The sequence below is a fragment of the Protopterus annectens genome, chromosome 1.part2 (assembly GCF_019279795.1).
Source record: "Protopterus annectens isolate FY-2018-M chromosome 1.part2, PAN1.0, whole genome shotgun sequence".
Lineage (NCBI taxonomy): Eukaryota > Metazoa > Chordata > Ceratodontiformes > Protopteridae > Protopterus > Protopterus annectens.
The window spans coordinates 902,355,126-902,382,121 of NC_056727.1; the positions used below are offsets into that span (position 1 = coordinate 902,355,126).

The 26,996-nt window shown below is 40.1% G+C and overlaps 1 protein-coding gene across 2 annotated transcripts in view; it reads left to right on the plus strand.

Moving 5' to 3' along the window:
- CDC42BPA (CDC42 binding protein kinase alpha) overlaps positions 1-26,996 on the plus strand; it is a 3,351,611-nt gene that overhangs the window by 2,772,651 nt on the left and 551,964 nt on the right. For both annotated transcript variants that reach the window (XM_044059574.1, XM_044059584.1), the window contains exon 26: positions 26,151-26,287. In XM_044059574.1, the coding sequence (XP_043915509.1) occupies positions 26,151-26,287 (137 nt within the window). The remainder of the gene's footprint in view (positions 1-26,150; positions 26,288-26,996) is intronic.

Below are 26,996 nucleotides of genomic sequence, written 5' to 3' on the forward strand. Positions count from 1 at the left end.
AAGGTTTTTGAAGGAGTTGTTGCCAGACCAAGAGAAGAGGTGTGGCTGTTATTCTCGGTTTTGTCCCAACTCGCATTGGCTACTGCCTCCAACTCTGTGCGTCCAGATCAGCTGAAGCAGTCAACCTGATTTAGCCTTGGGGGTGCTCGCTACTTGAGTTCCCAGTCCAGTTCTGACCCTTTTTCAAATGCCCACCTGAGACAGGATCCTAAAGAACAGACATAAGACAAGACATTTGGACTCCTCCCCAGAGTCTTTCACAGAAGGCGCAGACTTGGCATGATGAAGGTTTCCCACGATCCCCTCTGGAAGACGTCACCTTTGGTGATAAGCTAGAATTGATGAAATAGTGATAGGGTTGAGTCAGTGATATATGCTGTCTCCTGAGGAGTCTGTGTTCCCTGAGGCTTTTGGAGCTGACTCATCTGCCTCTTGGGTGGTACCACCCTCTAATGACCTCATGGATTTGGTGGCACAGCAGGTGTGGAAAGATCCTGAGGTGGTGAAGCCAATCCAAGAGAACCCATGTATTATTTTGGTTGCTCCTAAAGACAGAAAGCACTGGAGCAAGGGTCCACCAGTAGATGCCATGGTTGTAGTGGCAGGCATGAATAAGGTGCTCTCAGAGGACAGCATGTCTGTCAATCCTTCTAACAGGAAGTCAAAGGCACTGGACATGTTTGGGAAACGAGTATACATGTCAGTGATTTTTGAACTCAAATTGCTGAACTATCTTGCCCATATGACACATTTTTAGAGAGACATGACCAAAGAGCTTACCTTAGATGTCCCTCATGAGTAATTTTATGCTCCTCAAGAAGACAGTGGAGTCCCTATTTTCTACCCTTAAGTCAGTGCCCAATGTATCCATGCCTGTGCTTTCTAATACAGCTGATGGTACAGATATGGCAGCAGGCACTAGCATAGCCGTGCACACCTGTATGTGGTTGTGAGACTCTCTGGAGGGTTTTAAGACATTCTTTATTAATGTCCCTTTTGTTGGTTTGATGCTTTTCAGAACAAAAGTGAAGGAAAGATTTACCAGGAACAAGATGGTATGAACTTGTTTGCTTTTGGGATTCGCTTTTCCACTCCACAAAGTACCTTTTCTAAGAACCAGAGAGGGGGAAAGAAGATGGGGTTCAGTAAGTAACAGGAATTTATCCAAGATGTTGCTGCAGAGAAACCCTCCCAGGATGGTGGGGCAGTTCTAATGCATGGTGCCCCAGATGCAGAGGTGGATCATAAAACCAGGGATTTTGTGTTCCTTTCACTGAGAAATCCTATCAGTGCTCCTGAAAGATTGTCCAACTGCCACACTCTGAAGGCATTTGGGGGGCACTTTCCCCCTGCACCTTCAAATATGGCAGGCAATCACACAAGATACTTGGGTGCTGGAGATAATCACCAGGGGCTGTACTCTTTTTCTTTTCCTTCCTCAAAAGAGAAGGACTCCCAACATTCTAGCCAGTCAAATCGAATTCACAGCAGCAGAAGTAGAAACGCTGCTAGAAAATAGAGTTATCCAGCAAGTCCCTACAGACAAGTTAGGATCTGGAGTCCATTCCAGGTTCTTTTTAGTTCTGAAGAAAGCAGAGCACCTCAGACCCATTTTGGACCTAAAGCACCTCCATCAGTTTGTAAAACAGACAGAGTTCCAGATTTTCATGGTTCAGTCCATTTTACTTCTTCTGAGAATGCATGGCTGGATGTTCTGCAGATCCTCAGGATGCCTACCGTCATATCAAGATAGTGAGGCAGTCCAGGAGATTTCTTCATTTCTGCCTAGGAGCCAATCACTTCCTGTTCAGGGCACTGTCCTTTGATCTCACCACAGCCACCCGGGTGTTCATCAAATGCATGGCAGTGGTAGCACCATATTTGAGACTGCTAGGGTTCCAGGGTTCCCATAGCTAGAAGACTTGCTCCTCACCACTCCAACCAGAGTTGATCTTGTCCGACAAAGGGACTTCTTGCTTATACTAGTCCAGCAATTGAGAATTACATCAGCTCATGCAAAGAGTCATTTGACATCTATGCAACAGATAGAGTTAATTGGATGATGCCTAAATACAAACAGTCAAGTAGCCAACTCCCAGAGTCCAGGTTTTCATCTCTTCATCAGTAGCTTTTCAGGTTCTTCACCGTCCCTCTCCTCCTGCAAGACTTATTCTTCACCTGCAAGGATCGATGGCTGCAACAGTCATGCTAGTTCCCCTAGCAAGATATTACATGACAGTTCTTCAGTGGACTCTGATGATTCTATGATCTTTCATTTCATACCTGCTACATATTCAGATTAATCTAATACCAGTTTGCGGAACTCGTATCGGTTAGTGGCTGACCTCCCCAGTGGTGTTGGAAAATCAACTGTTTCCCATCACCTCCAATGGCTACAGTAACCATGAATGCTTCCCTCCTGGGGTGGGGGTGGGGGGCATTTCAAAGGGAAAACTGGCCAAGGCTCTTAGTCATCCATGCAGGCCAGTCTTCACATTGAAATCTTGGAGCTGAGGGGAGTCTTCTTTGCATCGTAGGCTTCTTAGAACTCCCTCCACGAGAGTATGATCTCCAGACAGATGGATGATATGGCAGTAGTCTGGTACATCAATAGGCAATGGGAAACCCACTCGTATCTGCTTTGCCAGGAAGCCATGAGAGTGTGACAGTTGGTGATGTCTTCCCGTTGTTTTTGCTTAGCAATGCACATTCCAGGGACTTCCACGGTTCTATTAGACAAACTGAACAGGTCCATTCTTCTGTGTCACAAGTGATCCCTCAGTCAGACATTGGAGGCCAAATCTTCGGTCAATGGGCCTAACCTTGCTGCAGTCTTTTTCCTTCATACCTAAACCCCAAGTGTAGCAGTTACTTTCCCTTTATCCCTCCACAGGGTCGATCACTGAGATACTTTCTAGTCCACAATTGTCCTCTGGTTCTTCTGTATGCTGTATGCCTTTCCCTCCAAAGCCTTGATAACAAAATTTATATAGAAAACCAGAAGATGCAAGGCTAAGGTAATCCTCAATGCCCTCTTTTGCTCCAACAAGTTTGGTTCCCCTTCCTCTGGCCTCGTCTAGTAGATCTTCCCTAGATGTTGGACCTGGTTGGTAGTCCCAACATCTAGGGTGTCCCTGGAATGTGCAGGGCTTCATGGTCTTTAGATCGAGTGATGTTGCCCAGATGGTCTGGACCTTGAAGCTAACTGCATGGTGCTTCTAATTCTAATGGTGATCAGGGATGTCAGGCTGTCGTCTTTGGTGGTTAACATAATATCAGCATCACAAAAACCTAATACTGGAAAGGTATATCTTAGTAAGTGGTAAAGGTTTACTAATTGAGCATCTTCTAAGGGATTAGATCCTTTTTCAGCACCTCTTCCATCTATCCTGGATTTTTTTTTGTTAGCTCTTTTCCAAAAAGACTCTGGCTATTGAGCAGTGAAGGTTCTGTTAGCAGCCATTTCCAGTTTCCACAATGGATACAGTCAGATGCCTGTTGCTTCTGTAAAGATCTGTACTGCATTTCTGTAGGGAACATTCCTTTTAAGGCCTCCTAAAAAAAGAGTTTTGAAACTAAAATAGAAAATATTATGGAAGATAGTATATATAGATAAATAGTATAAAGGGGAAAGGTGGTCAAGAATTATTAATGATTGAGAAATTGTGGATGATGATATTAACATAAAAGAAGCAAAACTCATAATAGGAGACCTTAATAAGATGTTTGACACCATTGGGCATGAAATATTATGGAGCATAATGAAAGAATACAGTATGTGAGAAAGTTAAAACAAATTAACATGTCATTGTTTAGTAATAATAAAGTAAAATACTTGTAAATGGCTGTTTGAGCTAAGAGGTGCATAAGTTTGTACTGAAGCTAACCTTAACCAGATTATAGATTTACCAGTGTTTTTCCCTAAACACACCAACAATTTAGAGTATGTACTGCACAAGCTTGATGTTCGCAGACAGCTCAGATTTTACCTGGATAGAACCAAAGAATTCAGAAGATCAGAACAACTTTTTGTTTCCTTTTCAGATTCTAGGAAAGGTATGCCTGTGGCAGAAACAACCCTGTCTAAATGGTTATCAGATTGCATCATTTTCACTTACTCAGCTGCCAATTTACCTCTACAACACAAAATTAAGGCTCATTCTACCAGAGCTGTGTCCACATCTTCTGCATTTTCAGCTAGGCTACCTATAGACAATATTTGTGCAGCAGCCACTAGGTCAAAGCCTCATACCTTTATCACTCATTACAAAGTCGATAGGGCCTCTAGGGACAGGGCTTCCTTTGGTTCTACTGTCCTGAAAAACATACTCCCGTGAGCCACCCGAGAAGAATGGTGTTTGGGATGCTACCCATGTGTAAGAATGAATGGCGAGATAGAACATCATCATATAAAGAAGTTATGTACTCACCATAACATTCCATGTGAGTTGTTCATCTCACCTTCATTCTTACTTCCCACCCTTGTACCCCCTCCAGGTTTTTTTCGAGGACCTCAATACTAGTTTTATCATGGTTACTTTGTTTTCCTATGGTTTTTACCTAAAAAAGTGACAGAATGGCATATGGTATTATTAGAGGCGGCAAACAAGATCTAAGGCAACTCAAGGTGCACCATGGGATAGGGACTTGGCCTCAAGCTGTCTGAAGACCTCAAGCTTTGTAGTTGGCTGACTCAGAGACGAGGATCGGCTCTGAACCCATCTGTAAGAATGAAGGCGAGATGAACAACTCACATGGAACGTTATGGTGACTACATAACTTCTTTTCTTGGGTGGCAAAAACCAGGGAACCTTTTTGGCTAAGCTTATATAGGCACCAGGGCCGTTAGCCTAGTACCTACCTATGAACCTATTCAAAAAGGCATATTTGATAAATTTGGAACTGATGGGGAAAATAGCATACTTAGCAAGCGTCTTTGAGAAGGAATTATTGCAGATATTATTTTTTTAATTTCTGTGGGGTTCTAGATTAAACTCTGTAAAAAGACATGTTTTGTATATAAATGAAGGAGGAGGTTTAGGGTTAATTAACCCAGAGGTATATGCTGCTTCTTTATATTGGTACAAAGTGTTAAAGTGGATAAACAAAAATATGAGAGATTATAGTATAAAGTTGTGTAAATATAAGTATGATAAATTTTGAGATATGGTTAAAAAAAGAAAAATAGTGTATAATTGAAGAAATAAAATGTTACCAAGAAAAATATATTTTTGTGGGAATAAAAAAGAAAGGACAGTCTGGTCTAAGAATGTAATGATAACACATTACTGTATAAAACCATGGGAAAATATAACCAATGAAAAATTAAAGCTATAAAAATAAGAAACAAATCATGTAATCATAAAGTAGAATGTCAATATTTTTGAGTAGACTGGTAATAGATAAATTACCAATAAAAGGAAATATGCCATGTAAAAAGAAAAGTGATAGAATGTGTTTACATTGTCTAGGCATCAATCCATATATTACCAGATGGGTAGCAAACTGGTTCAGTGATAGACCCACTTAATAAAAATAGGGGTAGCCACCTCAAGTAGTAGATCTGTAACCAGCTGTGTACCCCAGGGATCGGTCTTGGGGCCTCTGCTGTTTGGAATATATTTCTCAGAGGTGCAGGCCAAATCTAGTGGGCTGTGGCTGACCAAGTTTGCAGTTGACTGCAAGCTGGGTGCTGTCATCAATTCCCTTAGTGATGTGGACATCCTTCAAGAGGGTCTCACCCAAACAAATGACTGGTACCAGAAACATGGCCTCAAACTGAATGCCAAGAAATGCATCATTATTCCTTGTGGAGAGAGTGACGTTCCCCACAAATTATCACATTGATAAGGCACTAAGCACACAATCAGTCGTGAGCGACTTGGGCACCCAGGTATATAGCAAACTGACTTTTGACCACCATTTTGCCTCCATTGTACTGAAAGAATTCTACATGGCCCACCTCATTAGTAAGGGTATCTCATCCTGGAACAAGGTGGTCATAACATCTCTGTATTCTTCCCTTATAAGACCCATTATTGAGTAACAATGCCCCCTTTCGGCATGTACCTCACAAAGCACATGCAGCAGCTAGAGAGACAACAGCGATTCCTCACCCAGAGAATCCAGGGCCTCAAACATCTACCCTACACAGAGAGGCTAAAAGCCCTGTCCCTCTACTCAGTATCCTACAGACTCCTCAGAGGTGACCTCTGTCTGGCATACAAAACAATCTCAGACCCTGCCCTGATGGGACTGCTGCATATCTGCAAGTCAAGCTCCACTCAAGTAACCTGCACGCATGACCTCAACCTGGTCTGTGACATCAATAGGACTTGGTGGCGAGACAGATTTGTCTCCCAGAGACGCCCTGTCCACATAAAGCAGATTACCTCATTAAACCTTTTTAAGTGCACCCTGGATAACTGGATGGGGAACAGAAAATACACCCCTTGGTTTCCACCTGTGTCCCTGCTGGACAGTGGCATAGGGTGCTGACTTGTTGGAACATGGGCTAAATTCTTGGCTAGGCTTGTAAGGGCCTCAGGGCCAATAGCCTAGTAACATCCTATGATTTCTATGATCCTAAGAATGATAAACTACTGAACATGTGTTTCTGACATGTAAAAGAGTAAAAAAAAAAAAAAGTTATGGGGAAAACTATATAAAGAAGATAATTTTTTTAAAGATATAAAAGAAGTGGATAAAAAAACATGGGTATGATTAAATATTGATATTATAAGAAAAGAAATAAAGAATATATTAAAAAATAGATAAAAATTGTTTTATGTCATATGGCTTATATGGAATGAAAGAATAAATGAAATTATGTTTAATTTTAGCAACAATAGAGGTTCTCCGGTTAAATTCTTGGCTGGGGTGCCTTCTGTGCAGAGTCTGCATGTCCTCGCTGTGGTCGCGTGGGTTTCCTCCGGGTGCTCCGGTTTCCTCCCAAAGACATGCAGTAGGTAGATTGGACACTCTAAATTGGCCCTAGGTGTGAGTGTGTGCATGTGTGTGCCTTCTGTGGAAGGGTGGGCACCGGGCTGGCAACTCGACACTGTAAAACTCCACTGCCAATCATGAGCGGACAGGTGATCCGCTGTGGCGACCCCTAACTGGGAAAAGCCAAAAGAAGAAGATTAAGTAAATAAGATGATGGTTATGGAAAAAGAAGTGGCAGTCTAATAGGGATTAAAATTTAGTATGACTGTAAGGAAAATTCTGAATATGTGTAAATATATTTGTATATCTCTATATTTGTACATTTGTAAATATTTGTAAATATGGCAATAAGTTTGTAAATAAAGAGATCTTTTTATATAAATAAAGGGTCCCTACTCTTTTTGAAAGGTGCCGTGGGATCTTTTACATCCACCTGAGATACCACCAGTTGAAGCAGATGGGGCCTCAGTTTAACTTCTCAACCAAAGGATGACACTGTCAGGAGTGTAGCATCCCCCTTATGCTACACTGCGGTGTGAGTTATCAGTCTACCTGGTATGGGAATAGAACCCACAGCCTTCTGCACCAAAGACAAGTGTGCTACTGTTTCGCCACAGATATTGGCTATGTAGTAATGTAGCTATTTCCACACATACTCCATTTTATTTGTCACTGCATGACTTTTCTTTGACCCACAACCCACCCCGCAGTTGTATTTCCATCTCATTTAGTGTGTTACTTCACATAAAATAGCGATACATTTTTAGTCAGACACTTTACATTAACATCTCCATCAATACCCTTCTTCCCATAATACTTTTCTTACTGTTATGTCCCTCTCCCAATCCTACAAACAAATACAAAAAAAAAATAGCTATGTACATATATTTTTGAAGAAAAAATACCCTTTTCCCTCGTAAGGGTAAATGCCCCTGTTTGAGGTCCACTGAAATGTTTTGTTTTACTAATCCACATATTTTGTCCTGTTTTTTATAGGAAAAGCAAAATTGTTATGTAAAATGTACTCATGCTCTGCTCCCTCACATCAAGTAAAACAACATGCATAATAATTGGCTTACACCTAGCCATTTAATTTTCATAAGTCTCATCTTTGTTATTTTTATTTACCCTTCAAAGAGTTGCAGCTGCTTTGAATGCTTAATATTATTGACTTTCCTGTAATGTAATGCTGAGTTAAAGATGCATCTTTATTTTTATTTATTCTTTGTTGACCAGGTTAGTCCAACAAGGCTATTATGCTCTTTTAGGAAGACCAAAGATGGTATTTATACTAATAGGGAAAATTTGGCCAGGGCATCAGGGAACTTTGCTCTGATCACTGAATGCAATGGTATCTTTTACATCTATATGAGCTACTGCCAACTCAAACATATGGGACTTTGGTTTAATGCCTCATCTGAATGACGTATGTGTCCCACGCAATAAAGTCTTTGAGAAGGCAGTCTACTTAATTATTATACATTGTTTCCTGGGGCTTGGATTTCTGTTAATTGGGGATACTAGAAAGCAACATCACTGGACATTTTCAGGATATCTCAAAATTTTAGATTTTATTTTACTTAGCTTCCAATAGTATAACAGTTTCAGCATACCAAAAGAAAATATTAGCTCTTTATCATCATAAGCAACAGTATGCAGTCTGTTTGTAGTGCTTGGAGTACTGTGATTACACTTCGATATCAGAGGAAGAAAGCTTGTCTGGCATCATAAAGGTGCTTAACAAGTTATTAAGATTGGGTCTCATGCTGGGGATTGCCAGCAGACAGTGTTGGCCAGCAAAAAGTAGTGGCAGAAGGTAAAATAGTTTTTAAAAGCTGTTAGAACTTCACTGTGCCTCACTTATAAACACCAAGGGATGTGACACACATGAACAGCAAGTGTGGCAGAACAGTGTCTTAACAATCATTAAATCAGTTCTTCAGAGGAATATTTGTTTCTCCCTTTCTGTTTGACAGCACTAAAGTGTTTAACTGCCTTTCACAGGCTTTGAAAGATGGTAAAACCTCTTTGAAGTCCTTTGCTTTTTGTCTGTAACTGGTAGTACATGGATCAGATACAGCTCCATGTACTGCAAAGAATTATAATCAGGTCTGTCGCCGCCAGGTCAGGATAAAACAGTTGAGCATCGGGTTCTTGTTCAAGCAGCTTTATTGTATACAAACACATCATAAATGAGGTTAAGTAACTTTAACTTATAAACAAATTAGCTGTCATGCACACGGATGTTGACATTCTGTCTGCACCTTCAAAATGGCACTGAAGCTAACACGTGCTTGGTATTTATATGCACACACAGATCTTGGAAATTTAAGCCCCGTTACTCTGTGAGTTGTTCATCTCACCTTCATTCTTACTTCCCACCCTTGTACCCCTCCAGGTTTTTCGAGGACCTCAATACTAGTTTTATCATGGTTACTTTGTTTTCCTATGGTTTTACCTAAAAAGTGACAGAATGGCATATGGTATTATTAGATTAGAGGCGGCAAACAAGATCTAAGGCAACTCAAGGTGCACCATGGGATAGGGACTTGGCCTCAAGCTGTCTGAAGACCTCAAGCTTTGTAGTTGGCTGACTCAGAGACGAGGATCGGCTCTGAACCCATCTGTAAGAATGAAGGCGAGATGAACAACTCACATGGAACGTTATGGTGACTACATAACTTCTTTTCTTGGGTGGCAAAAACCAGGGAACCTTTTTGGCTAAGCTTATATAGGCACCAGGGCTGTTAGCCTAGTACCTACCTATGAACCTATTCAAAAGGCATATTTGATAAATTTGGAACTGATGGGGAAAATAGCATACTTAGCAAGCGTCTTTGAGAAGGAATTATTGCAGATATTATTTTTTTAATTTCTGTGGGGTTCTAGATTAAACTCTGTAAAAAGACATGTTTTGTATATAAATGAAGGAGGAGGTTTAGGGTTAATTAACCCAGAGGTATATGCTGCTTCTTTATATTGGTACAAAGTGTTAAAGTGGATAAACAAAAATATGAGAGATTATAGTATAAAGTTGTGTAAATATAAGTATGATAAATTTTGAGATATGGTTAAAAAAAGAAAAATAGTGTATAATTGAAGAAATAAAATGTTACCAAGAAAAATATATTTTTGTGGGAATAAAAAAGAAAGGACAGTCTGGTCTAAGAATGTAATGATAACACATTACTGTATAAAACCATGGGAAAATATAACCAATGAAAAAAATTAAAGCTATAAAAATAAGAAACAAATCATGTAATCATAAAGTAGAATGTCAATATTTTTTTTGAGTAGACTGGTAATAGATAAATTACCAATAAAAGGAAATATGCCATGTAAAAAGAAAAGTGATAGAATGTGTTTACATTGTCTAGGCATCAATCCATATATTACCAGATGGGTAGCAAACTGGTTCAGTGATAGACCCACTTAATAAAAATAGGGGTAGCCACCTCAAGTAGTAGACCTGTAACCAGCTGTGTACCCCAGGGATCGGTCTTGGGGCCTCTGCTGTTTGGAATATATTTCTCAGAGGTGCAGGCCAAATCTAGTGGGCTGTGGCTGACCAAGTTTGCAGTTGACTGCAAGCTGGGTGCTGTCATCAATTCCCTTAGTGATGTGGACATCCTTCAAGAGGGTCTCACCCAAACAAATGACTGGTACCAGAAACATGGCCTCAAACTGAATGCCAAGAAATGCATCATTATTCCTTGTGGAGAGAGTGACGTTCCCCACAAATTATCACATTGATAAGGCACTAAGCACACAATCAGTCGTGAGCGACTTGGGCACCCAGGTATATAGCAAACTGACTTTTGACCACCATTTTGCCTCCATTGTACTGAAAGAATTCTACATGGCCCACCTCATTAGTAAGGGTATCTCATCCTGGAACAAGGTGGTCATAACATCTCTGTATTCTTCCCTTATAAGACCCATTATTGAGTAACAATGCCCCTTTCGGCATGTACCTCACAAAGCACATGCAGCAGCTAGAGAGACAACAGCGATTCCTCACCCAGAGAATCCAGGGCCTCAAACATCTACCCTACACAGAGAGGCTAAAAGCCCTGTCCCTCTACTCAGTATCCTACAGACTCCTCAGAGGTGACCTCTGTCTGGCATACAAAACAATCTCAGACCCTGCCCTGATGGGACTGCTGCATATCTGCAAGTCAAGCTCCACTCAAGTAACCTGCACGCATGACCTCAACCTGGTCTGTGACATCAATAGGACTTGGTGGCGAGACAGATTTGTCTCCCAGAGACGCCCTGTCCACATAAAGCAGATTACCTCATTAAACCTTTTTAAGTGCACCCTGGATAACTGGATGGGGAACAGAAAATACACCCCTTGGTTTCCACCTGTGTCCCTGCTGGACAGTGGCATAGGGTGCTGACTTGTTGGAACATGGGCTAAATTCTTGGCTAGGCTTGTAAGGGCCTCAGGGCCAATAGCCTAGTAACATCCTATGATTTCTATGATCCTAAGAATGATAAACTACTGAACATGTGTTTCTGACATGTAAAAGAGTAAAAAAAAAAAAAAGTTATGGGGAAAACTATATAAAGAAGATAATTTTTTTAAAGATATAAAAGAAGTGGATAAAAAAACATGGGTATGATTAAATATTGATATTATAAGAAAAGAAATAAAGAATATATTAAAAAATAGATAAAAATTGTTTTATGTCATATGGCTTATATGGAATGAAAGAATAAATGAAATTATGTTTAATGGTAAAAGAATTTTAGCAACAATAGAGGTTCTCCGGTTAAATTCTTGGCTGGGGTGCCTTCTGTGCAGAGTCTGCATGTCCTCGCTGTGGTCGCGTGGGTTTCCTCCGGGTGCTCCGGTTTCCTCCCAAAGACATGCAGTAGGTAGATTGGACACTCTAAATTGGCCCTAGGTGTGAGTGTGTGCATGTGTGTGCCTTCTGTGGAAGGGTGGGCACCGGGCTGGCAACTCGACACTGTAAAACTCCACTGCCAATCATGAGCGGACAGGTGATCCGCTGTGGCGACCCCTAACTGGGAAAAGCCAAAAGAAGAAGATTAAGTAAATAAGATGATGGTTATGGAAAAAGAAGTGGCAGTCTAATAGGGATTAAAATTTAGTATGACTGTAAGGAAAATTCTGAATATGTGTAAATATATTTGTATATCTCTATATTTGTACATTTGTAAATATTTGTAAATATGGCAATAAGTTTGTAAATAAAGAGATCTTTTTATATAAATAAAGGGTCCCTACTCTTTTTGAAAGGTGCCGTGGGATCTTTTACATCCACCTGAGATACCACCAGTTGAAGCAGATGGGGCCTCAGTTTAACTTCTCAACCAAAGGATGACACTGTCAGGAGTGTAGCATCCCCCTTATGCTACACTGCGGTGTGAGTTATCAGTCTACCTGGTATGGGAATAGAACCCACAGCCTTCTGCACCAAAGACAGGTGTGCTACTGTTTCGCCACAGATATTGGCTATGTAGTAATGTAGCTATTTCCACACATACTCCATTTTATTTGTCACTGCATGACTTTTCTTTGACCCACAACCCACCCCGCAGTTGTATTTCCATCTCATTTAGTGTGTTACTTCACATAAAATAGCGATACATTTTTAGTCAGACACTTTACAATAACATCTCCATCAATACCCTTCTTCCCATAATACTTTTCTTACTGTTATGTCCCTCTCCCAATCCTACAAACAAATACAAAAAAATAGCTGTGTACATATATTTTTGAAGAAAAAATACCCTTTTCCCTCGTAAGGGTAAATGCCCCTGTTTGAGGTCCACTGAAATGTTTTGTTTTACTAATCCACATATTTTGTCCTGTTTTTATAGGAAAAGCAAAATTGTTATGTAAAATGTACTCATGCTCTGCTCCCTCACATCAAGTAAAACAACATGCATAATAATTGGCTTACACCTAGCCATTTAATTTTCATAAGTCTCATCTTTGTTATTTTTATTTACCCTTCAAAGAGTTGCAGCTGCTTTGAATGCTTAATATTATTGACTTTCCTGTAATGTAATGCTGAGTTAAAGATGCATCTTTATTTTTATTTATTCTTTGTTGACCAGGTTAGTCCAACAAGGCTATTATGCTCTTTTTAGGGAAGACCAAAGATGGTATTTATACTAATAGGGAAAATTTGGCCAGGGCATCAGGGAACTTTGCTCTGATCACTGAATGCAATGGTATCTTTTACATCTATATGAGCTACTGCCAACTCAAACATATGGGACTTTGGTTTAATGCCTCATCTGAATGACGTATGTGTCCCACGCAATAAAGTCTTTGAGAAGGCAGTCTACTTAATTATTATACATTGTTTCCTGGGGCTTGGATTTCTGTTAATTGGGGATACTAGAAAGCAACATCACTGGACATTTTCAGGATATCTCAAAATTTTAGATTTTATTTTACTTAGCTTCCAATAGTATAACAGTTTCAGCATACCAAAAGAAAATATTAGCTCTTTATCATCATAAGCAACAGTATGCAGTCTGTTTGTAGTGCTTGGAGTACTGTGATTACACTTCGATATCAGAGGAAGAAAGCTTGTCTGGCATCATAAAGGTGCTTAACAAGTTATTAAGATTGGGTCTCATGCTGGGGATTGCCAGCAGACAGTGTTGGCCAGCAAAAAGTAGTGGCAGAAGGTAAAATAGTTTTTAAAAGCTGTTAGAACTTCACTGTGCCTCACTTATAAACACCAAGGGATGTGACACACATGAACAGCAAGTGTGGCAGAACAGTGTCTTAACAATCATTAAATCAGTTCTTCAGAGGAATATTTGTTTCTCCCTTTCTGTTTGACAGCACTAAAGTGTTTAACTGCCTTTCACAGGCTTTGAAAGATGGTAAAACCTCTTTGAAGTCCTTTGCTTTTTGTCTGTAACTGGTAGTACATGGATCAGATACAGCTCCATGTACTGCAAAGAATTATAATCAGGTCTGTCGCTCGCCAGGTCAGGATAAAACAGTTGAGCATCGTGGGTTCTTGTTCAAGCAGCTTTATTGTATACAAACACATCATAAATGAGGTTAAGTAACTTTAACTTATAAACAAATTAGCTGTCATGCACACGGATGTTGACATTCTGTCTGCACCTTCAAAATGGCACTGAAGCTAACACGTGCTTGGTATTTATATGCACACACAGATCTTGGAAATGCTTCTTAAAGGTACAACACACCTGTTACTCTGCATCCTCTCTCTTTGAGAAAATGAATTAGACATTGTCACTGAAATTAATGAATATGCAGTTTACACAGAAATTATTTTTATCATGCAATTATACAAAAATAGATATATATGTGTGTGTGTGTGTGTGTGTGTGTGTGTGTGTGTGTGTGTGTATATATATATATATATATATATATATATATATATATATATATACTAGGCTTTAAAATGTGACCATATCATTGTGACATAAAATTTGGGATCTGGTTTTAGCAACTGGGATTGTCTTTGCTGACTGTTCAATCTTAGGAATACTGGAATCATCTGTCAGAACAGTGTTAGGAGTCACGACACATTATCACATTATAGAACAGGAATATCTTCTGGAATGCTCTGGAGAGTTAGAGTCTTTATCACAGATATGATGCTGCGATATCAGTTCTGCTATAAGAAGAAGATGTCTGCGATTTCTCCTGTACTCCACACTATCGGATTTAACAAAATAGGATCTCGGCTCTTTACTTGACCAATCCGGTCAAAACCTTTCACTGTTTGTATCCTCACTGTCTCTTCTTTTGTCAATGGACAAAGAAATCTGCTCGAATTGTCGTAGCTGGACTTTTGGAAAGAACACTTTCTTGATGACTGGGCATTGATTACTTGGTTGTTTTTAGCTTTAGGCCTCAATAAACTAGAACTGATAGACAATGTTGTTCTGGTTTACCTAGATAGATGTCTCTGAGCAGGTTAGCCAATTATATTGTCATGGGGTATGTTTCTGAGACGGAGTAAGTTCAAAAACACATCAGTATTATCATGCTTTGACTTCTCAAGTAATTGCTTTGCACTGTGTACTGCACATTCAACAAGTCCGTTTGATTTCAGATACTCTGGACTACTGGTAACATGTACAAAGTCCCATTCTCTGACAAATTTCTGAAACAATTAACTGGTGAATTGTGTACCATTGTCAGAGAATAATTTCTGTGGACTGCCATGGACTGAGAAGTGGTGTTTCAACTTAGTAATGACTGTAATAGAAGTTAGATTAGGTAGTAAATCGATCTCAAACCAATTTGAATAAGAGTCTACCAGTACTAAGTAATGTTGATTGTTCCACTCAAATATATCAGTAGTTACAATAGACCAAGGTAGATCAGGAATTTGACTTAAATGAAATGGCTGTCTTTGCAAATGCACTTTAGTACTATTACATACTAAACAGGAAGAAAATACTCTATCAATGTCTTTTGCTAGAGAAGTCCAAAATACTAGTCCTCTCACTCTTCTCTTAGTAGATTCGGAACATGGGTGACCACGATGCAAAATCTGGATATAGTCTTGTTGTAAGGATGCAGGAGCAACAATTTTAAGTCCTTTGAAAGTAATGCCATCTTCCATCAACAACTCATCTGTGTAAGGAAAGTAAGATTGCACTTCTTGTTTGATGGCCATCCAACATTGATATAGTGATTGAGCTTCTGCAAACCTGGATCAGTCATTGTATGATTTCATGGCTCATCAAGTCTTATGGTAGAAAAATTACACACTTCCATGACATCAAAGTCAAAGTTCTCTGACTCAAGCTGTCCTGTTGTATTTCTGGGTGATCTGGATAAGGTATCAGCCAGATAAAGAAGTTTGCCTTTCTTATAGACCATTTGCAATTTGAGCATCATTCTTTGTAATCTCGCTAGACCTGAATGCATAGGCTTCTTTAAAATAGTAACCAAAGGTTGATGATCAGTTTCAATCTGGATTTCTCGACCATAGATATAATCATGAAACTTGGAACATGCAAACACAATTACCAAAAGTTCTTTCTCAATTTGAGCATATTGCATCTCGGTCTGAATAAGTGTTTTAGATGCATAGGCTACTGGCTTGCCTTCTTGGAGAATAACTGCACCTAAACCAAATTTTGAAGCATCACAGGAAAGAGTTACTGGTTTGTTGACATCATAGTATCTTAATGTTTGGGGGGGGTAGCAATTTTCTGCTTAAGAACTTCAAATGCTCTCTGGTGCTGGTCTAGCCATGACCAAGTAACATTTTTATGTGTGAGCTCTCTGAAAGGTGCTGTCAACTCACTGAAGTCTGGTATAAACTTGTCTAAGTAATTGACCATACCAAGAAAACGTTGTAGAGCTTGCACATTATCAGGTGCTGGCATTTCAAGAATGGCTGCTTGCTTGGACAGGTCTGGTCTCAAGCCAATATTTGTAAATGGATGACCTACATATGTAACTTTTGGTAGTCTGAATTTGCACTTCAGAGGATTGAGCTTTAAGTTCACTTCATATACTCTGTCTAGAACTCTCTTAAGGTTTCTGTCATGCTTACCTCCAACCAATATATCATCTTATTATGGCACATGGATAACCCGAAAAAACTTGCTCTGTTGCATGCTGAAATACTTCACTTGCAGAATTATTTTCCAAACGGTTTCCTGAGGAACCAAAACCCAGATGGGGTACTGAATGTAGTCAGTAATGAAGATTTGCGATCAAGCATCACTTGCCAAAATGAACTCTTTGCATCTAATGCAGAAAAAAAAAGTGACATTCGGTATCAGGGCTGCAACCTCTTCGACTGTACTCATGGGATAATGCAGTCTTATCAATGCTTTATTCAAATCTCTTGGGTCAGTACATATTCTGATTTCATCTGAGCCTTTTTTATGAGCTGCTACCATGGACGACACCCATTTGGTAAGTTCTGTAACTGGACACATTACACCTTGTTGGACCATTTTGTCCAGCTGAGCTTTGACCATATGCTGCATAGCTATCAGAACTCTTCTTGCTGGTCTGACCACTGGACTGATTTCTGGGTCTAATTTCATGGAATACACAACTGGAATTTTTCCCAACTTGTCATTGAAAACATCACCATACTCCGAAGAAATAGTATTGGTGAAGCTGGAACTAGGACATGTGCTTATTTGATGAACTTCTTTGGTAAAAGAGAGCAGATTCATTTTCAAACTGCCTCTGAGACCCAATAATGACTGCACAGGTCTTTGAACCACATAGAACAATAGGCTGTTAACAGTTTTTGGACACACAACATGAAAGCACTACTGATCCTTCAGTTTGAATTTCTTCACCTCCATAAACAGCAAGTTTTGCACTAGTCACATTTAGTTGTTTACCAGCTCTGACCCTTGCAAAAGTATCTGCAAACATGACATTACACTTTGAACCAGTGTCTACTTTAAGCTCGGTGGATTTACCATTGATCCAGACAGTATAAAATACTTCATTTCTTGTCAGTAAATCTACTGCATCAGTCTTTTCACCAATTACTGATACACCATCTACATAGAAAGCAGACTGTTGCAGGTCTGTTTGATTAACTTGCTTTTTTGGAACAAACCTTCTTTGCAGCTGTGTGAGGCTTACTAGATTTACAAAATCTTTTGAAATGGTTCCATTTCTTACACTTGTGACATTGCTGACCAAATGCTGTGCATTTTTCTCTATTGGACTCATGGTTGGCACTACAATTGTGACAGTTGACAATAAAGCTTAATTTGGGTTTTGCTGATTCATTCTTATGCTGTATGGAGCAACGTCTGTTTTGCACTAGGTACCCTTGGTTTTGCACTGAGCATGCTCCTTTAACTGAACTGTTCTTGGAATGTGGTAGAAGATTACGGGTTTTACCTAGAAGTCCCGCAGGGGCTGCTGCCATGTGATTAGGCCTGCTTTTGCCTGTCACATGTTTCATGCTGTCTACATGAGCTCTGGAGACTATTGAAACCATGCTGTTAATCACTACAAGCGTATTTGTGTGCCTTTCTGTAACTTTATGAATCTGACAAATCTCAATGGCTTTACTCAGTGTTAAATCACTGTTATGAAGCAAAGTATTTCTCAGAGCAGCATTATTAATACCACACACGAGTCTGTCCTTTATTAACTCATCCTTTAATTCACCAAACCTACATGTTTTAGCTGTGTTTCTCCAGTCAGTAATATAAGCTGTGAAAGTTTCCCCTTTCCTTTGATCTCTCGTGTAAAACAAATGCCTCTCTAGTGTAACATTAGTCTGAGGGTTACACATCTCTCTGAATTTGTGCTTTAAACACTTTGGGTCTTTCCTTGATTTGACCTGCACAACAACACGATGAGTTTCTCCTTCACCTTCATACACTGCTGGTACATAGACAAATGAACACTCCCTTTCAGTGCCTTCTGACCCTGCTAGGTTCAGCAAAATGAATACCCTGGCATCTTTATCAGAATAAGCTACTTATATAAATATATTGTGTTCTTGCTCAAGTATTCTCCAGTTTTCTGCAATGTTCTGATCAAACACAAGTGGTTGTGCCTTGTGAAATCCATTCGATCTATTGACATATCTCTGAAAACTCTTGCAAATATGCACAAACATACACACTCATACATATACATGTGCTTGAAATGTATCCCAGTACTTGTAACAACACAGCGAGTCTTTGTATAACTGAATTTCACGAAATAAGTTTCCTGGGCACTGTAACACTTTGAAATTTCTTTACTGTAAAGCCACTTGCCTTGAAATTATTTTACTCTATGAGCTGTTTATCTTGTAAAGGCAGTAATTCTAAAGTCATTTATCAACATTTTACTGTACGAGCCTTTGTATTGTAATTGATTTAATGCCAAAGCCATTTATCAACATTTTACTGCCAAAGTCATTTATCATTATTTTAAGAAACATTTCAAACAACTGCACAGTGCGAATAAACTGAGCAATAGAAGCTGAGGGCAAGAAGCATTTTGAAGTACTGTACTGTGCGAATACACTATCTCGAAGCAATGGCACTTTACAAATAAACTTTTTTGAAGCAATTGCACCTTGCGAATAAGCTGTCTCGGAGTAATGGCACTTTATGAATAAACTGTTTTGAAGCAATGGCACTTTACAAATAAACTGTTTCGAAGTAATGGCATTTTGTGAATAAACAGTACAAAGCACACTGGAACCTCACCAAAAATGGCTGCACTTTGCCAAACGACTCTGTATAGTGCAAGAGATGCTCTGTAATGGTGGCCCTCTGTGAACAGACACACCCAGGCACAAGAAACTTTTCGAAATGGCTTCACCTGACTACACTTCACGAAATTAGTTGCACTTTGCACACAATAAACTCTTCAGAGTAAATGAACAGTAATAAGCACACACTGCCAGCACTTTTACACATTTTGAGATAGTTCAAACAACTCTAGTTATGCCCTTCAAGGCTTCAATCAGTGTGAAGTAGTAATCTGTACTAAAGACAGTAATTTGCCAAAAATGCATACAGTCACCTTTGCTTTATTTATACTCAATGTTCCCCTTTCTGCCCTTTCTATTATAGGTGTTTTGCTCATTTAATCTCTTTAATGTGCCCTTTATGCCCTTTTGCTATGTTCGTTTTGCTCATTTAATTCCTGTTCATGCCCGTTATACTTTCTTCTGCTCATTTTAACTGTAAATATGCTTGTTTATAATTCTGAGGCAATTCTGAACTCTTTATGTACTTTTCTAATGCTCATTTTATCAAATAACTCAGTTTCAAACATTTTGTCTGATTAATTATCTCTTTTCTACTTCTTGTTTGCTTAGTAAACTTTTCTGTACTATTGGTTTGCTTAACAATATGTTTTGTGCCCCTGTAATGCTCTGTTTAACCTCTTTCATTAAATAAATCTTTTGTGTGTATTCTCTTTATCTTTGACTTGTTTCCGGACCTTTTTTTGCTCTTGGTTCTTTTCGTTTTCTTTTGCTATTACCGCTCTGATAGAGATTCCAGGGCCCTGGACAGATGGGGTAAGAAGGTATACACTTCTGCAACTTTGGCCATTAGGGCCTTAAACTGCCAGTTTCATATGTTAAAGTATCAGCAGCATATTATTGGACTGCTTAAACAGAAAATGATGTTGATTCCTGACTGCGCTGAAAGTAAAGAATTTACAGGATTTAATGCATTCTGCTGAACAAGTTGGAAGACATACTTTGCAATGTGGTTTTGATTCATTAGAAGCATCTTGCAGGGCTGCTGCCACTGGGTCTGTACTGAGAAGGCATGCTTGGCTTAAGGAGCAATCTTTGCCAGATCATGTTAAAGCTAAATTACTGGATGTTCCCTTAAACCAAGACCGTCTGTTTGGTAACAAAGCAGAAGTAGTACTTAAAAAGATGGAGGAAAAAGCTAAATCTATGTAAACTCTTAAAGATTTCCTGCAAGTACAACCTCCCAGATTCAGTAGGCACTGGCCTTCTAAGAATTGGTCCTTTCCTGTCTCTTCCAGGCCTTCTCAGTCCAAACCCAGAACCAACAGAACACCCAGGCTTCAGTCTCAAGGTACTCACAGGCCTAAGCAGTGGGGGCTCCCACTTCCAAAGCTGGGAGTAGTAAGACACCCCCGTATGGTAAACTGTCACAATGACTTAACTTTAAACCTTCCAAGCTCTGCCCTTTAGGGGGGGAAAGATCGCCCTGCATACAAAAAACTGGGAACTCATTACCCAAGACGAATGGGTTTTAAATATAGTCTCCCAAGGATACAGATTCCACTTCCACTCATTACCAACCCCAAACGGTTGGCCAGACCTACCCCCAAATCAGTGAGCAGAGGCTCAAAAGCAAATTCTCTCTCTCCTAAGCATCAAGGCTATTCAACCTGTCCAGAAGAAGAATGGGTGCACGGTTTCTACTCAAGACTTTTCCTATTACCCAGAAAAGACAATTCCTGGCGTCCTATCCTGGACCTGTCTATCCTAAACACTTTTTAGTAATCCCAAAATTCAAAATGCTAACTCTTGATCAGCAGCTTCCCTTGCTAGGCAAAAATGCCTGGTTGGCAACTCTGGATAGGAAGCCTACCTGCACATCCCAATAAGGGAATCTTGCAGAAGATACCTACGCTTCAGAGCAGGTTACATGCACTATCAGTTCTCTGCACTGCCCTTTGGCTTATCTACTGCTCTCAGGGTATTCACAAAGTGCATAGCTCCAGTCATTGCATTTTGCAGGCAAAGAAAATATTCATATATACCCATACCTGGACGATTGTCTAATTCAGGCAGAAAGCCAGGACATACTATTAAATCATCTGGTATTTGTAAAGAAATTACTAACCTCTCTGGGGTACACCATAAATGAAAAGAAATCACATCTAGTACCCTGCCAACAAATTCTATTCCTGGGAGCAAGCTTGAATACAACTTCCCAGATGGCATACCTCACGCCAGAGAAACAAGTTCATTTGACAGCCTACTTCAAACTACTGGCCACAAAGACCCAGCCATCTGCAAGGAAAATACTGCAAGCCCTGGGATTCATGACCTCTTACATTCTACTAATTCCATATGCAAGACTGCATATGAGGAAACTACAATAATATCTAAAAAGCCTATGGTGTCAACATTCCCAGGACCTATAATCAATGATTCCTATCATACCTTGTCTAAAGACAGAGGCCCTTTGATGGGCAGAGGCCTGCCACCAAAACAATGGACTGACATTCACTCTACCCCCTGCTGCCCAAACCCTAACAACAGACGCATCAGGCTATGCATGGAGGGCTCACTTGGCAGGGCAGTGCATTCAGGGCAAATGGAACCAGAGTCAAATGCACCTGTATATCAATCAAAAAGAAATGTTAGCTATACAGAATGCTCTGACAGCCTTCATGGACCACATTCTTCCAGGACAATTATTGGTAAAGACGGACAACACCACTGTTATATGGTACATAAACAAGTAGGGGGAGACCCATTCATACCCCCTCTGCAGACTAGCCATGGCTCTGTGGAACACAGCCTTGAGCTACCAAGTGCACTTATAAGCTCAATTCCTGCCAGGTAAGCTAAATACACTGGCAGATGACCTAAGCAGAAATCTCATGGACTCACACGAGTGGAAACTGGAACCAAAGATATTCAACATTTTGACAATCAAATGGGGAGCCCAGAGATAGACCCGTTTGCCTCCCCTCAGAACTACCAATTGAACAAATTCTGCACAAGGACTCCTCACAGACAAGCTTGGAAAGTGGATGTCCTGTCCTTCATCTGGAAGAACCTATCAGTTTATGCCTTTTCCCCTCTACCTCTCCTCTCCAAAGTGCTACTAAAGATCAAATAGGACAAACCAGGGACAATACTTATTGCACCCAGACTGGCCACGCCAACACTGGTACCCCCTCTTGCACAGTGTGTCACTTCTGGAACCATGGCACCTGCCTCATACCCCTGCACTGCTGTCTAGCAGGTGGGCCAGATTATGCACCCACAGCTTCAAACCCTGAACCTTGCAGCCTGGCTAATTACTTGACCTCTCCTTTACCATCCCTCAGTAAGCAAGTGATGAATGTCATTCTGGAGACAAGGAGGCCTAGTACTAGAAAATCCTATGCTGGAAAATGGAAGAGATTCTTTTCCTGGAGCCAAACACAGGGGATGGACACAACTGTGCCCAATTTTCCGCACATTCTTCAGTACTTAACTGAGATGCTTCACAAGGGCCTTTCCTTTTCTTCCATCAAAATTAATTCCTCAGCCATTTCAGCCACCCCTCTTCTCTCATCCACTGCTGAAGCAATTCCTCAGAGGGGCCAAAAACTTAAGACAACCCAGGAGAGCCCCTGCTCCAGTCTGGGACCTTAACTTTGTATTGGAAAAGCTCACTCTACCTCCCTTTGAGCCAGCTGCAAATGCAGAGTTGAAATTCCTTTCTTAGAAAACAGCCTTCCTCCTAGCCATCACTTTGGCCAGAAGGGTGTCTGAATTACAGGCCCTCATGGCAGTGGAGCCTTTCATCATCTTTCATGTGGACAGGGTGTCCCTCAGGACTAGTCCCTCCTTTATGCCCAAGGTGGTATCCAGTGTGGCCCTTAATCAGTCCATTCATTTGCCAACCTACTTTTCTAATCCACAGAACAAAGGGGAATGAATACTGCACTCCTTCGATGTGCACAGACAACTTAGATTTTACTTGGACAGACCAAGCCTCTCAGGAAATCTCAACATCTGCTGGCTGCATTTGCTGCAGGGGCAGAGGAGAAGGCCATTTCAAAGGAAACCATTTCTAAGTGGATAGGCTATTGCATTAATTTCTGCTATAAGCACCATGGAAAACCTATCCCACAGGGCATAAGACCACATTCAACCAGGGCTGCATCTACCTCTGCAGCCTTTCTCAGAGGTGTCACTACCAGGGACATCCTAGAAGCTGCTACCTGGAGTTCTGTGCATACCTTCACCAAGCATTACCACTTGCCAATTTTTTCTAAATCCAGAGCTGGTTTTGCCACTGCAGTCTTGCAGGGCCTCATAGCTGGTCCTAATGCTATCTAACTGCCTCCTCCCTTCCTTAGCTTTGGGAATCCACCCAAATGTAATGACTGCAACAGTGAAACACGAAGAACATAGTACAGTTGTGTACACTTACCGTAAGTGTAGATGTTCGAGTGTATTCAATGTTGCAGTCCTAGTTTACCCTCCCTCCAGCCCCCTGACTTCTATTGACTATATCTCTAATTTTGCTTGCTATGCTTAAAGCTTTCTGGTGTATTTGCTTTTTGTTGGAGGTGTAACCTTGTATATAATTGCTTCCCATTATGGGAGCGCCTGACATCTGCGGCAGGAAAAACTGATGTAATGGTGTCGGCTGCATGCTTTATACCCCTGACTACCTGACATCATGGAAGATGAGACAGCAACCGACGCAGGACCCAAGACTTTGTTAATCAGGCCGACTGAGGGCTACTGCAAGCAGATACCACAAAAGTGATGCCTGCAACAGTGAATACACTCGAACATCTACATTTATGGTAAGTGTACACAACTGTACTTTCTTTTATCTCATTTGTACCTCAACCAGGCTTATCCACAACAGCTGCCTTTAATTGGTAGATTTTAGGTATTTCTGCATTTGGTTTGTCATTCTAGGTAAGTTGTCAAAAATGTTATGCATCTGTCTACATACCTTTCTGTATGTCTGTATTCATCCATCCACCCGGAACCCCTTTTTCCCCACGGGGTGTCACTACAGTGATGGTCATCTAGAGTCAATGTTCACACCCTGGGTTAGCTTGCCCTCCCACAGTTTTTCTGTATCATACATATACGTACACACACACACGCACACCTATGGCCAGTTAATTGTACAGTCCACCTACTGCATGTATTTGGAATAGGGAAGGAAACCTGCACACCCAGAGAAAACACACACAAACACAGGGATGATATGCAGACTCTGCAGAGAAGACATCCCAGACAGTATTGAACCAGTGAACCTCTTGCTGTGAGGAGGCAACACTACTTGCTGCGCCACTGTGCTGCCCCTGTCAGTATGTGTGTGTGTGTGTGTGTGTGTGTGTGTGTGTGTGTGTGTGTGTGTGTGTATATATATATATATATATATATATATATATATATATATATATATATATATATATATATATATATATATATATATATATATGTGTATGTGCACATATTCTATATTTTAGAGATTTGCACACACACAGACATAATATATATAACAACTAAGTAAGGTGTGTGTGTGTGTGTGTGTGTGTGTGCGCCTCTGTGCATACACACAAACACACACACATATATAGATGTACATTCCTAGCAGCAAAAGTGCACCTAAGGTGGAGCTAAAGGAGCAGGTTCTCCAGGTATAAGGTGTTAGAGGGAGCAATTTTGAGAGATAAGAATGTATGACTGAGATGACATGACACTCCTCCAATGCCATTCGGAAAAGGCACCTTTATTTTTTCCTCCTCAACTTAGTGTTTTGAGGCACTAGATCAGGGGAGCTACAATGGGTGCCAGATGAGTCTGCTATGGCTATGCTTTGTAGTTAGTATTCCCTGTGATACTCCAAGATATGTACATTTCAATTATATGTATATGGGTGTACTACATTTGGTCGAAATCACATTAGGTCGAAAGTCCATTGGGTGAGCACACTTGACTGAAAGCTCATTTCACTGAAAACTCATTTCGTTGAAAGTTATATATGGCCCCTTCCCCACTGAAGTGTGATCCTGGAGTTAGAATATAAAGTAAGTGGGGTGTGGGATGCGCTGCCCCCCACATAGTTTGAGTATATATTGTCTTGTGGAAAGGCTTGTTCATTGCAGTTGTCAATATCCATGTCTATGGTTTAAAACATTTAGAATAATGCACCCCCCTCTTACTTTATATTCTAACTCCAGGATCGCACTTCAGTGGGGAAGGGGCCATGTATAACTTTCGACTAAATGAGTTTCGACCAAATGAGTTTTCAGTGAAGTGAACTTTCAGTCAAGTGTGCTCACCTATCTGAATTTCGACCAAACGTAGTAGACCCATATATATATATATATATATATATATATATATATATATATATATATATATATATAGGTTTTATTTTGTGTTTATATATAATTAAGTTTCCATTCTTGACAGATTTTGCTGTTTTGTTTTTTTGTTATGTTGCTGTGTAGGCTTCCCTGGTAGTTAAAAGACTTTATTTTGTTTTGTTGTCTTGCTGTATAGAGACTTAAAAATAAATATTTGTTTACATATATGCATATATATGTATATATATATATATATATATATATATATATATATATATATATAAAAGGAAGAGTTCCAGAATACAGTTGACAACAGATAATTGCAGAAAAAAGTCAATAAAATTAAACACAAAACAAAAACAGTAACTTTTAATTCCTTTGTTGTATGGTATAGTGTGTCAGCCTGACACTGCAGAGATGCCGGTTTTTAATACAGTGCTGCGTATGCATCTTGAAACGTAAATGTGTGTTTCTGTGGTCTTCTAGCTTGCTGAGTAAGCCTTACTTATTAGGAGTGAGTAATGAAAGCTGTTCATGAAGCACAACAATTACAAGTGTGAATTTCCTGTAATCTTACTTGATTATTTTTGCTTTACTTTCTACATTTGCATATTCAGTGAATGTTGAATAAGTACTAAATAAATGATGTCCTGTTTTCTAATTTTTACTTTAGTTTGTGGATTCTCTTGTCATGTCACGTGTGCAGATAAAGCTCCTGCAGTGTGCCCCATTCCTCCTGATCAAACAAAAGGCCCATTGGGTATTGACCCACAGAAGGGAACAGGAACAGCATATGAAGGGCACGTCAGGGTATGTTCTAGTACAGTACTGTTTTTTTTGAAGTCATATTGTTTTTCTTGCTCTTTGATATAATTATACTATTTTCTGACTTTTAGTAAGATATTGCAAATCATATCTTGTCTACTTAAATATAATTTTAAAAGCCATGTACCTGTGGCAGAGGGTTTTGGTGATTTATGAAAGCTCTACCATGTCAGCTTAATCCCTGGTGGCTAGTGGTCACCCATCCCTGTAGTACAGGTATCCTTGGTGGGTTGTGGTTCCCCCACCCAATGTTGTAGACTATGTTCCTTAGATTAGGGTGTGTGTGGAGGTATGACTGGCACCCCAACCCAAACACGCACACACAGACACACACCCAATCTCAGTCATCCATTTGCACACATACACACATCTCACTTCCTCTCTAATATCCCTACTTCTACTTCACACACACATTCACACATGTATTCATTCACACTCTACCCGACCTTACCAGTATACTCCCTAGTACTTACCTCTTCTGCAGTGGCTGAGCATTTCCTTTTGGCTGTGTTCAGTAATGCTACATGCTAGAAGCAGTTGTGCTAATATAAATGGCCAAGTGATATTTGAATTGCTGGGTGCATAGATGCCTTGATGGAGGTGGTTTTGGGGGAGAGAGAGAGAGAGTGAGAGTACATGGCTAATTAGCATATGCCACTCTCCCCAAAACTGCCTTATTAGCATACAGCCCATC